The sequence below is a fragment of the Magnolia sinica genome, chromosome 8 (genome assembly GCF_029962835.1).
Source record: "Magnolia sinica isolate HGM2019 chromosome 8, MsV1, whole genome shotgun sequence".
Taxonomy (NCBI): Eukaryota; Viridiplantae; Streptophyta; class Magnoliopsida; order Magnoliales; family Magnoliaceae; genus Magnolia; species Magnolia sinica.
In genome coordinates, this window is record NC_080580.1 from 12,158,670 (window position 1) to 12,170,627 (window position 11,958).

The 11,958-nt window shown below is 41.6% G+C and overlaps 1 protein-coding gene across 3 annotated transcripts; it reads right to left on the reverse strand.

Moving 5' to 3' along the window:
* Positions 1-1,456: 1,456 nt before the first annotated feature.
* LOC131252885 (ubiquinone biosynthesis protein COQ4 homolog, mitochondrial) lies at positions 1,457-8,840 on the reverse strand. 3 transcript variants are annotated; one of them, XM_058253654.1, is made up of 4 exons: positions 8,583-8,840; positions 3,870-3,976; positions 2,959-3,156; positions 1,457-2,205 (listed from the first exon to the last, which is right to left on the reverse strand). In XM_058253654.1, the coding sequence occupies exons 2-4, from the start codon at positions 3,870-3,872 to the stop codon at positions 1,696-1,698; spliced, it is 711 nt and encodes a 236-aa protein (XP_058109637.1). In that variant the 5' UTR covers positions 3,873-3,976; positions 8,583-8,840; the 3' UTR covers positions 1,457-1,695. The 3 variants fall into 3 exon arrangements, with proteins under 3 accessions (XP_058109637.1, XP_058109639.1, XP_058109638.1); XM_058253656.1 differs by lacking the exon at positions 3,870-3,976 and having other exon boundaries at positions 8,606-8,840; XM_058253655.1 differs by lacking the exon at positions 3,870-3,976 and having other exon boundaries at positions 8,583-8,838.
* Between the last annotated feature and the right edge of the window lie 3,118 nt (positions 8,841-11,958).

Below are 11,958 nucleotides of genomic sequence, written 5' to 3' on the forward strand. Positions count from 1 at the left end.
AAGCAATATCGATGGCCTCTTCACAGTAAGTGACCATCGAATTGGAAATTCAGGTTCAGATTCTATGTCTAGCATTCACCACGAAGCCGATTTGATATGCCACTGGATCAAGAATGGACGAAGTTTTGGTTCAAAAGAGTGGGCCTGATAATCAAGTAAAGCCCATTATGGGATCTCATGATCGGGGCCCACTAGTCGGATTGATTTCATATTTTAGGTTTTGATTATTAATGTTATTTATATCATCATGGACGCTTTAAATTTCTTTGATTAGTTTTTATTTTGGTTTACTTCATCGCCAAGTAATATGTTGCGCACATGGCGCGAGTTTTGGGGTATAGGGTTTTCTTATAAATAGGCACCCCTTGTAGGTTTTTTCATTCATTGAAGATTAATAAAAATTCTGCGTTTTCCTACTCTCTGAGTTGTGAAGCCTAATTGGGTGCGAAGCCCTCCCTTCATCGAAGGGTTAACTGCCATGGTGCGAAGCCACATCTATCCCGATTCGCCTATATCCGTCGTCATCTCTACTACCCATCTTCTACCATCCCTTCTTCTCATCTCACTCCATCATCTACACTTCGAATCAATCATCTATTGTAGCAATTCTCCTTTCCACATCAGAATATGGCCCTACAGGAAGGCTGAAACTTCGGCGGAGCATCACACACAAACTGTACATCGGATCGAGCTGATATTTGGGGGTTTTGGAGTCCATCCCTGGCCGACCAGGGCCAAGGTGGCATTTTTCTGAATAGTGGGAACCACACATGTGCGGCCGAGATCACACGCACATGCGTTTGGGCCATTGTTGTTGTCCACGCGCGTGGTACTTCTCTGGTTCGTCTCTCCCCTCTCTTTCACTCCGCTTTCACCCAAAATCCCTAAACCTAACCCTAAATTACTCAAATCTTCAATTTTATGTCCCTTTTTTTACCCTAGGGTTCCTCGAATTGGAATTTCTGAATCCCTTGGATTAGGGACTGATTACTATGCATGTGTGGATGATTATTTCTTATCTTTGAGTATCGTTTGGTTCATAATTTTTATTGATCCAGCCCTATCATGTGTAGGCCTGGACCCGCATAGATTCCCCTTAATTGAATGTTTGGACTTTCATGTGGGATATGAAATTCTAAAATTATTCACACACCTTGAAATTTCTCACATGTGCAGCTCAAAGCAATATCGATGGCCTCTTCACAGTAAGTGACCATCGAATTGGAAATTCAGGTTCAGATTCTATGTCTAGCATTTACCACGAAGCCGATTTGATATGCCGCTGGATCAAGAATGGATGTTTACAACCGAATACATGGCTCGTGGCGAGTCAAAGAGTTGGATCCGATCCATCACCTGATGGTCATCTCTGTATATGGTTGTGGGTTGAACTCTAATCAAACAGATGATTCTAGCCATCAGTTTCTCTACCATCCATTTCAGGGCCACCATCATAGGGATAAGAACATCCATTAGGTTTGAGTTACAAGTTACAACCGTGGACCATTAACGGTGAGGACTCACTAGATGGATGGTCTGGATCCACCACCACTTTCCATGTCTCAGGTTATTGCACAACAAACATCCCGTCCTGATCAGGCCACTTATCCTACCAACATCATTTCAAACAGCACTAAACTGTCGCTTTGAAAACAATTATTAGGCTATAATGACCAAACTTACAGAGTTATTGGATTACTCATTCCGTCGGGTTGCCTTTGGATTAGGTGCAAGGACTATCCCCCATTTCCTCCGAACATCCTCCAAGTTCTCATGGAAGTGCTGTTCATAGTACACACACATCAGATCCGTGCACCGCATACCAGCACGGGTGGCCCACGGGAAGTAATGCTGGAAAAATAGGGCTCGTTGCTTATCGTTGAACCTCACTGAACCTCCAATAACTGATAGTAAACACATGGGTAGAAGCATCTGCTCAAACTCTATCACCTTGAGTGACGATTCACCGATCAAGTTCGTGGGAAGACCGAAGAGAACATGCCAGAAGTCATGCACCTCACGTGCACGGGTGGCCACGTATGCCAACTCTTCGGTGTCCATGAAACGCACAGGCGGCCGGTCGTCCGGTGAGAAGTTCCTTGATCCCATGAACTTTGCATATGCTGCACCAAATGTGCCTTCAGGTAGGTCCCACGCATGGCCAACACTTGTAGATATGACGCGTGGCTGCTCCAAAAGTACTGCCTGGAAAATGTACATGGATGTTATGAAGGAGAAGTACATGGTCCACATGGCATGCGAAACACTCAGCAAATGGCGAGATCAACCAGGAGAAGCATAATACAGCCTGCAATCATCCAGGCGTCAAGGAATGAACATCTCAATTGTACATGCGGCACTGGTGTATGGTGATGAAAGCCATTGTTCGGAGAGCTACCAAATAGATGGACCATATTAGCAAAATCAAGGCTACTGGACTCCTGGATTGCCAACTAGTCGAAGTCATACCTGACTCGTCCGAGTCCGTTTGAACTCAGTGGGGACTGATATGGATTGGCAATACGAGCCACCCCCTGACTCAGGCATGTCGGACCTGTTTACACCAGACTTGGGTGAGTCACGACTCAACTCGAAGCCTAATGAGTTGGGACTAGTCGCCGAGCAAACCATGATGGGATTACAGAATGCATCTGATCAGCAGCCTCGAAATGGGATGACTAGGTTAACAAATGAGGAATGCTCTCCATTGAACAGGCAAAAATCACACAACAGCGGGACAACCAAACTGCCCAAAAATCCAGTCAATACAAAAATTGGCCGTAGAGCTCATCCACATGGTGGCCCACCAAACGAACATTCCCGATCACCATAAATGTTTGCCACATGTACAACAGGGAATGAACTTTTAGAATTTCTCTCAAGTGCTCTTCATAATAACAGTTCTCTTCACATATTTGCTTGTTGATATGGACAAAATATGGAAATGAAAGGGCTTACTCGGCCTTCTGGGCTCTTCTTCATCCGATCGAGCACTCTCTGAAAAGCTGGCTTACCGGTAGTTTCTCCAAGAGCAGCTATCAGGTCCGCTCTTCTGGGGTCCATCAGTGCACCAAAAGCTGAACCGAGGGCAACTGCTGCCTGCTGCCATCCCTTCAGCCGGATGCGCGCACCTTCTATCATTTTACAATACAAAATCTGCCAAGAAGAAAACATAGAAGGTGTTAGATCTAGCAGGCACAGGGAGCCAGCTACAAAGGTCGAATCTTCGAAAATATATGTCAGGAATCTGATGAGGAGCACCGTTGATCATCATCATCATCATCTAAGTCTTATCCCAACTAATTGGGGTCAGCTACATGAATCCTATTCTGCCGTTCCACACTATCAAGGGCCATAACTTCAGTTAGACCACAAGTCATCAATTCTTTTCTCACTGCCTCCAACCACGTCCTTTGGGCCTTCCCCTTACCCTTTTAGAGCCCTCAACTTGCACCAACTCACTCCTAGATGGTGCAGTTCTTGGTCTCGATGGGCGTGTATAGGGCAGCGCATCTACAGTTCTACACATTACTTAAATGTACCAATGTGGTGCATTGGTTCAAGATATGACCCACCATCAAATGGACCACAATGTTAGGACTTAGGAACAATGAATGACTTGGGAAAACTTGGCATTTTAGCCACTGTTGCTGTCCACCTGATCAGTGAACCAGCCCAATTTTGGATGGCTTGGTTCTCAAATCTGTGTGCCACATTGGCACATGTCATGGCATATAGATGGTCTGCCTCATACGTAAAGGATTAACAAACCCCTGACATCACCTTCAGTGCTTGCATAGCGTGTAACAATCTCATTTCCAAATATACCAGTTTTTTTTTGTTTTTTTTTTTTAAAGATCCAAATATACCATCTGATATGATCTTCAATAAGGAAAATGGTAGTATGCACAGGAAGCAAGGGTACAATCCTTTCAAACTGAAAACCATTTCTCAGTTCCAGGAACTTAAACATGATCTGCCTAATGAAGTTCAAACATGCGCCAGTCATTCTATGTACATCTATTATATCAGAAATCTAACATTCTATAAGTAAACTGAGCAGTCAGTGAAGAAAAATTCCATTACCTATTCACCAAAGCAAAAATGGAACTCTTAGCAAGTTCTAGCATGAGATGAACAACGTTTTCGGCAAAAAGAGCATCAGGACCAGCCAAGCAATACATAAATGTCATAATATGTAGGTCAAGGTCCAATGCCAAAACAACATTAATTTAATACCTTCATCCTCTACATTATTTTGACATAACTTCCCTTTTGGGATGCAAAGCCACATCAATCCCTATGAACTGCCCCGGTCTTCCTCTAGGGGTGGATCCAAGATCATTAGCCACTTGGGGCTTGGTGGTCGAACGAATCGAAAAGAAATTGCCATCATGGAAGAAATTTTATCTATTGCTATGTGGTTGCATTATTTTTATCTAGTCCATTTTATCTAATATTTCAACATATGATTGTTCTCTTTTCAGGTTCACTTTACTACCGCTTTCTATTACTAGGAGTGAGTTGGTGCAAGTTGAAGGCTCTAAAAGGGCAGAGGGAAGGCCCAAAAGGACATGGATGGAGGTACTAAGAAAGGACATGATGACCTATGGTCTAATTGAAGGTTTGGCCCTTGATAGAGTGGAATGGCGGAAGTGGATTCATGTAGCTTACTGCAATTAATTGGGTTAAGGCTTAGATGGTGATGGCGATGATGATGATGGCAGGGATCTTCTTTCAAGATCCTGACCAAAGTGGTGAAAAAACAAAGAAGATTCAAAGAGAATTTTTTTTTGGCAGGACGGTTGTGGCGAGGGCCACAAATATCATCTAATTAATTGAGAAGAAGTCCGAAAGCCAAAGGAAGAAAGCAATCTTTGTATTAGTAGAATTAAGAAAAAGAATTGGGCACTTCTTGCAAAGTGGTAGAGATTTGACAATGAACGAGAGGTTCTTTGGAGATGGGTATTGCTGATATCATTATATGAAGAGAGATTGGTCTCTGGGATCTAATGACTAGTGTTACCTAGACACTTTTACTTTATGAATGTTTGTTGTGACGATGCTTGGGGACACTAGGACACTCATAGACATAAAATGATATTCCAAAACCTATATGAAGTGTTTTAGTGTCATTGGAAAGTGCCATGTGTTGAACGCTTTAAGTGAGGTGTCCAAATATATTCATTAGAAACCTTTCCCTTCATCTTCTCAATATTTTGACGTGAATTCTGTCAAGTCAAAAGAGGTCTCATTCCTAGCCCTCAAGCTTGCCTACATTTTCTTGTTGTTGAAGAAAGGTATCGCATAATTGCTATTTATGGTGGGGGTGGGCTTCTCCTTAGGGAATGGGGAGAAGATCCGATTTTGAGAGGATGTTTGGGTGGGGAATTCTCCTTTGAAAGTCAATTTCTCAAGAATTTACCAGCCGGCCCCTAACCCTTTTATTTTGGTGGTTGACTGCTTCTCATGTATTGGGGAGGATGTGGTTTGGGAGCCCCTGTGTAGGAGGTTCCTGTATGATGATGAGGTGGAAGAATTTGTGTCATTGCTGGAACGTATTCATCTACGCTTTCCAGCGAGGACCGCCCCTGATAGGATGGTATGGAGGGTCAATAAACCAGGTTGTTTCTCAGTTCAGTCTCTATATAATCTCATCCGTGAAGATTGAAGGTTGCAAGGGATAGGGAAACCGCGTATGTATGGCATTATGACATCCCCCTGAAGATCACCACATTTGGGTGGCTAGTTGGTAGAAGGAAACTCCTAACCATTGATAATCTCCAAAAACGATCAATGGTGCTTCCCAATATCTGGCTTATGTGTATGAAGAATGAGGAGACGGTCAATCATCTATTTGTGCATTGGCCCTTTGTGGGCATGATTTGGGCTGATATCCTTACTCGCTTTTAAAAACTTGGTCTTTCCCGTCTTCGGTGGGTGATCTCTTGTTAGCTTGGCATGGGGTGGAGTTAGGGAAGGGTAAAAAAGCATTATGGAGATTGGCCTTACTTGTTGTTTGGTGGGCTGCTTGGGAAGAAAGGAATGCGAGATGCATTAAGAACACAAGTAAGGCAGTGGAGGGGGTTTTCGAAAGGGCTAGGCTGCTTGTTGTTGAATGGGCCTATTGTGTTTATAAGCTTGTTGGCTGTAATTTTGCTTTTCTTGGGATGTAATTTCCTTTTCTTTAATATCTTTATATTAGGTAAGAAGTAATCACAGATTTTCTTATTTAATTGGTTTCTTATTTATTTTTAAAAGGCAACAAATAGAAAATGCATTAAAGAAGAAAATGATACAAAAAAAAGGGGAAACTGCTGAGATAGCAGAAATGCCCTACCAATCTAAAAAGCTAGAATCGAAATTGGACAAATCCCTTACATTAGCAGCCCATTCTATGACCATCTTCTTAGCCCTAATCCCAACAGAAGTAACAGAAGAAGAGTTATTATTAAAGCATCTTTCGTTTCTTTCGGTCCAAATGGCCCACCATATGGCTAGGATAACCATACGCCAAATGATACATTTGAACTTCCCAAACTGAGGCCCATGCCAAGCCGCAAGGAAGTCAGCGGCTGATTCAGGATTGCACTAGTAAATCGAGAAGCTGTGGAAAATATCCGTCCATAACTGGTGGAAAAAGGGGCAGTGAATGAGGAGATGATCGACAGTTTCAGCCCCCCTCATACAGCACACGCAAATATTAACTATCTGCAGCCCCCTCTCGGCCAGATTATCGACTGTGAGAATTCTGTTCCGACATTTAGGTAGTTTTCTATTTTGCTAGTTAGGAATTCTATTTTTAGATTCTATAAATTTTATTGCAAATTATAAGACTCATTATTAACAAGGCTTAGGCCTATGTAAGATAGTCGAATGATGTTCTCTTTTATGAAAATTCTCTTGTTTTCTCTATGGTAGTAGTTGTTGTTGGGGGGGAGTGATCTCTACTTTGAGACTAGAGGACTGTTGATGTTGCTCACGGTCTTGCATTCTTTTCTCATTTATGGTTTGAACTTCAAACCAGTACATTAATTCTTATTGCAATTAGCTTCTTCCTTGATCTGGATGCATTACTCATGACGGTTTCGTCTCAAAAAGCCAATCCATGGAGATTTCCACTTTATTAAGGAAATCAATTGACCATTGGGAGATTTATAACTTCTCCCCTACTCATTATTACCATTTACGATAGACAAATCTACCTCCTTCCTCCATTATAGACAGCTCTAGTTCAGGTAAAGAAGCTCCTCAACTCCATCAACGACCTCCATCCCTCCCTTTCGGCCCAAAAAATTTGCAGGTGCCTCTACTGGCATGTCTGTTTTGATCTATTTCCGGTGAACCGAAAAGAATAAGTAACTCTTCAAATCATGAGAATTAGATCATACGTTCTGTTTCCCTTCAATCATCTCCCCTGTATCATTACTTGAGAGCTCCATCTAGACTAGCAAACATGCAAGAGAGAGAGAGAGAGAGAGAGAGAGAGAGAGAGAGAGAGAGAGAGAGAGAGAGAGAGAGAGAGAGAGAGTCATAGGAGTTTCATTATCATATTTGTACATGAAATTGGGTTTGAATTGTGCAAGCTAAGAGATCCAATTTGTACTTTTCCATGCAAATCCTCAAAAGATATTAGATTGGGGTTGAAGGCAAGATATTTCCAACGACAGATTTGAGGGTTTTGGGGTGTTTTTTTATTAGCTTTTTGATTGTGCCAGGGTTCTTTGTGGGTGTCCTAAAATGTTGACTTGTGGGTTTATTTTTGTTTGTGAATTCAATCTGTTGGCTGGTTTACAAACTTCTTGGTGTGGTACATTTGCCTTAGGTCCTATTTGGTAGATGCCTAAAAATTAGTTTTTCATTTTAATTAATGCTAATTATGTATTAGAGATCTTGGTGATACATAATAAGTTCATGTTAACAGTAATTTTGTATTAGAGATCATGATCTCAAATAAATAATTACTGTTAGGTAAAATGAGATAAACTCATCTTTAGGCGTCTACCAAGCAGGCCTAGTGAATTGTGTTAGAGCAGCTTACGAAACAGTGCAACAGAGTGCCAGAATTTTGTTCTTACTTTTCCATGAAAATCTCAATTGCAAAACACAAATCAGTACTGCAGGATGTGGAACAAACAACAGAATGCCGATTTCATTCCCACCGATTCCCACGTTGTCAGGTGCAACTCGGGCAGGTTGGGTCAGGTTGAGGGTTAACCCGAGCCCAACACGCAACCCAACCCAACCCTAGCTTTTTCCAAACTGAGTCTAAGACATGGGAGAAAGAGGATCTCAAGCTGAAGCAACAGAAATTCCAACCCAAGATGCCCAACCTGAAGTCATCTATACTCTATCCAACCCGATCAAAATACATGTGATTATTCCCAACCCGACCTAACCTGACCCCGATCTGGAGTTTTTCAACCTAACCCAACTCGACCCAGCCCGATAGAACTGGGTTGGGTCAGTCGGGATTTGCCATGTACTCCTTTAGATGTCACCCCAACCAAACAGGCCCTAATCCAGACATGCATAAATGAAGAAAAGGATCGAAATTTTATCGTGGAAGAGAAAACACGAACCGGATTGGAGACGTTTGCCGGACCTGCGAGTCTTTTGAAATTCTGGAATAGAAGAGAAATCCGGCAATGTAAGATAAAAATTCCTTTGAAGAAACCCTAATACGACGGAGGGAGAGGGCTTCAACGTATGTGTAAAACGAAAGTAATGGCCGCGGATTGTGTGGGGTGAGGCGCTTCTTCCCTTACACTGGTGCGAAGACTCTGTCAGGCACGACCATGACGTATGCGTTTTTTCCACGCCGTCCATCCGTTTTGTGAGCTAATTGATCTCTGGGACCGCGATTGCATACGGACCATGGCAGCGGTAAGACGGGAACGGATTGGCTACTCCCCCTGACACCAGCCAATGGCTGGTGGTCGGTGCTCTGTGGGCCCCAACATGATGCATGTGTTTCATCCATGCCGTCCATCTATTTTTCCAGATCATTTTATGGTATGAAATGAAAAATAAGTATATCCAAATCTCAAGTGGGCCACATTACAGGAAACAGTGTTGAATGAGCGTTGACCATTAAAAACCTTTTAGGCGCCATAAAAGTTTTGGATCAAACTGATCTTTGTTTTTTCCCTTCATCTGGGCCTGTATGACCTAATTAACAGATTTGATTTTAAATAAACAGTACAGTGGGCCTTAGGAGTATTTTAATGGTGGATATCCAATCACTATTTTTTTCCTGTGGTGTGGTCCACTTGAGATTTATATCCATCTAATTTTTGGGATCAAGCCCTAAAATGATCTGTAAAAATGGATAAAAGGAATGGATGAAACACATACATCATGGTGGGGCACACGGCACTGACCATCAGCCTACAGGCTAATCGGTTTCCTGGGGAGACGGTGTCGTGTGGGCCCCACAATGATGTGTGTTTTATCTACGCCCTACATCCAGTTTGGATCATTATTTTAGGGCGTGAGCTTAAAAAAGAGGCACATCCAAGTTTCACGTAGACCAAACCACGGGAAAATAGTGGTGATTAAACAGGGAAACGGATTGGCTACTCCCCCTGCCACCAGCCCGGGAGCTGCTGGTCGGAGTTATGTGGGCCCCACTATGATGTATATGTTTCATCCATGCCGTTCATCCATTTTTAAAGATCATTTTATGGCTTGATAAAAAATGAGAGGGATATAAATCTCAGGTGGACCACACCACAGGAAAATAATAGTGATTTGATATGCACCATTAAAATCCTCATAAGGCCCACCATACTATTTATTTCACATACAATCTGTTTATTAGGTCATACAGACCCAGATGAAGGGAAAAAACAAAGATAGCTTGATTCAAAACTTTTATGGCCCTCAAAAAGTTTTTAACGGTCGATGTTCATTTAACACTGTTTCCTGTAATGTGGACCATTTGAGATTGGGATATATCTCATTTTAGTCTCATAGCATAAAATGAACTATAAAAATAGATGGACAGCATGGATGAAACACATACATCATAGTGGGGTCCACATAGCACCCACCATTAGCCATTGGCTGGTGGAGGGGAGTAGCCAATCCGTTTCCTTAAACACCCACCAATAAAAACCACCAGGGGGCTGTACAATGCAGATAAAATACATTTATCATGATTGCTACTTAGCAATGCCAGAATGCAATTAACACCTTGTGGGACCATTGTAGTTGTGAACCAGGTTATTTATTTATTTATTTTCTTTTTGTATTTTGGAATAGATAATTATATCACTCACACCACACTGGGCAGTCGAATCCATTGCCTCTCTAGTTGAAACTCTGGTAAGTCTACCATTGAGCCATGAGTTAAGACCTTATATATTTTCTGATTCATCTCAGTTGAAACTCTGGTAAGTCTACCATTAAGCCATGAGTTAAGACCTTATATATTTTCTAATTCATCTCAGTGAGAATGACCCTATCATTAGTTTATAAATAATTCAGATGCCATAAATGTCATGCCAATAAGCATTTCCATTCCTACTTTTTAAAAAATGTGACCGACTTGAGTTTTGGATTTGTTTTGTTTTTTATGATCCTAACATGACATGCAAAGTGCGATGGATGATAAGTATATGCAGGTAAAAACTGCTGACAAACTGCATACATGAAGTACAAGTAATTTAATATATAAAAAAAAGGCCCAGAATATAAGTATTGGCTTAAGTGCATTATTAAGTATAATTTATTCTTAGCTGGTTGTCCAACTATTAGATTGATGGAGGCTTATTGGACAGTTAATAATAAAAATATTTCAAAGGTTTCATTTTGATAAGCAAGTGCAAGGAATAAAATGCTAGGATTGTTCAACCAACCCCATCTTGAAATTGTAACATAGAGCCAGTGGCCCCACAATTTAATTTAATTTGATAATATTTACAATGTGTAGTACTCTAACAGCACTGAGTATCAAGCATCTTAGGCAGTCAGAGTATCAAATAATTCCCCTTGCTTAAACCAGCTAATTGTGGAACCACTGTAGCTAACAATCAGATTGGTCCAACAATCCTAACCTTTTGATTCGCTGTTGAAACAGGAAAATTGAATACTTTTTAATTTTCAGTTTAACTGTCCAATAAATATCCACAAATCCAATGGCAAGATGATTAAATAAATACTTTTCCATTTTCAGTTCAACTGTCCAATAAATATCCACTAATCCAATGGCCAGACAATCGAATAAGTTATTTTTTCTTTTTAATTCATGGTGCATCTGACCTGTGACATAACTGGGACCGTTTAATTTGATTTATTCATGGGCCGCGTATGCAATTTCTAAGGCCTGCGCATCATCCATCCATCCCAGCTGGAGCATCAAAGTTTTCCCAACGCAGGAACATATATGTACGTACTCCACCAGCGTACCATATAACTGGACGCATATTTTGGATAGCAACGAACTCCCCCGTGGGGCCCGACGTGATGTACGAAATTAATCAACGCCGTCCATCCATTTTTGTAGCTCATTTTAGTTACAAACCCAAAATTGAAGCATATCCAAGGCTTAAGCGGACCACACCACAGGAATTAATGGGAATCGAACAACTACCATTGAAAACATATCAGCGATCAAAGAAGTTTTAGATCAAGTTAATTAAGTAATTTTACTTCATGCAAGTTTGTGTGACTTATGAACAAGTTGGATGAAAAATAAAAATCGCCGTGGGCCCTGTCACTGCTGACGTCATTATTCCGCTCTTTTCTCTGGTGTGGCCCACTTGAGATTTGAACATACTTCAATTCTGGGACCACGCACTAAAATGAGCTGGAAAAACAGATGGACGGCGCGGATAAAACACAGACATCACGGTGGGCCCCACAGAGTCAGCATGGCGGGATCCTCACTTCACCAGAGTTCCAGCAGTAGTTCAAGCCTCGCATGCCTATGCATTTCTCTTCTTCCCTGCACAG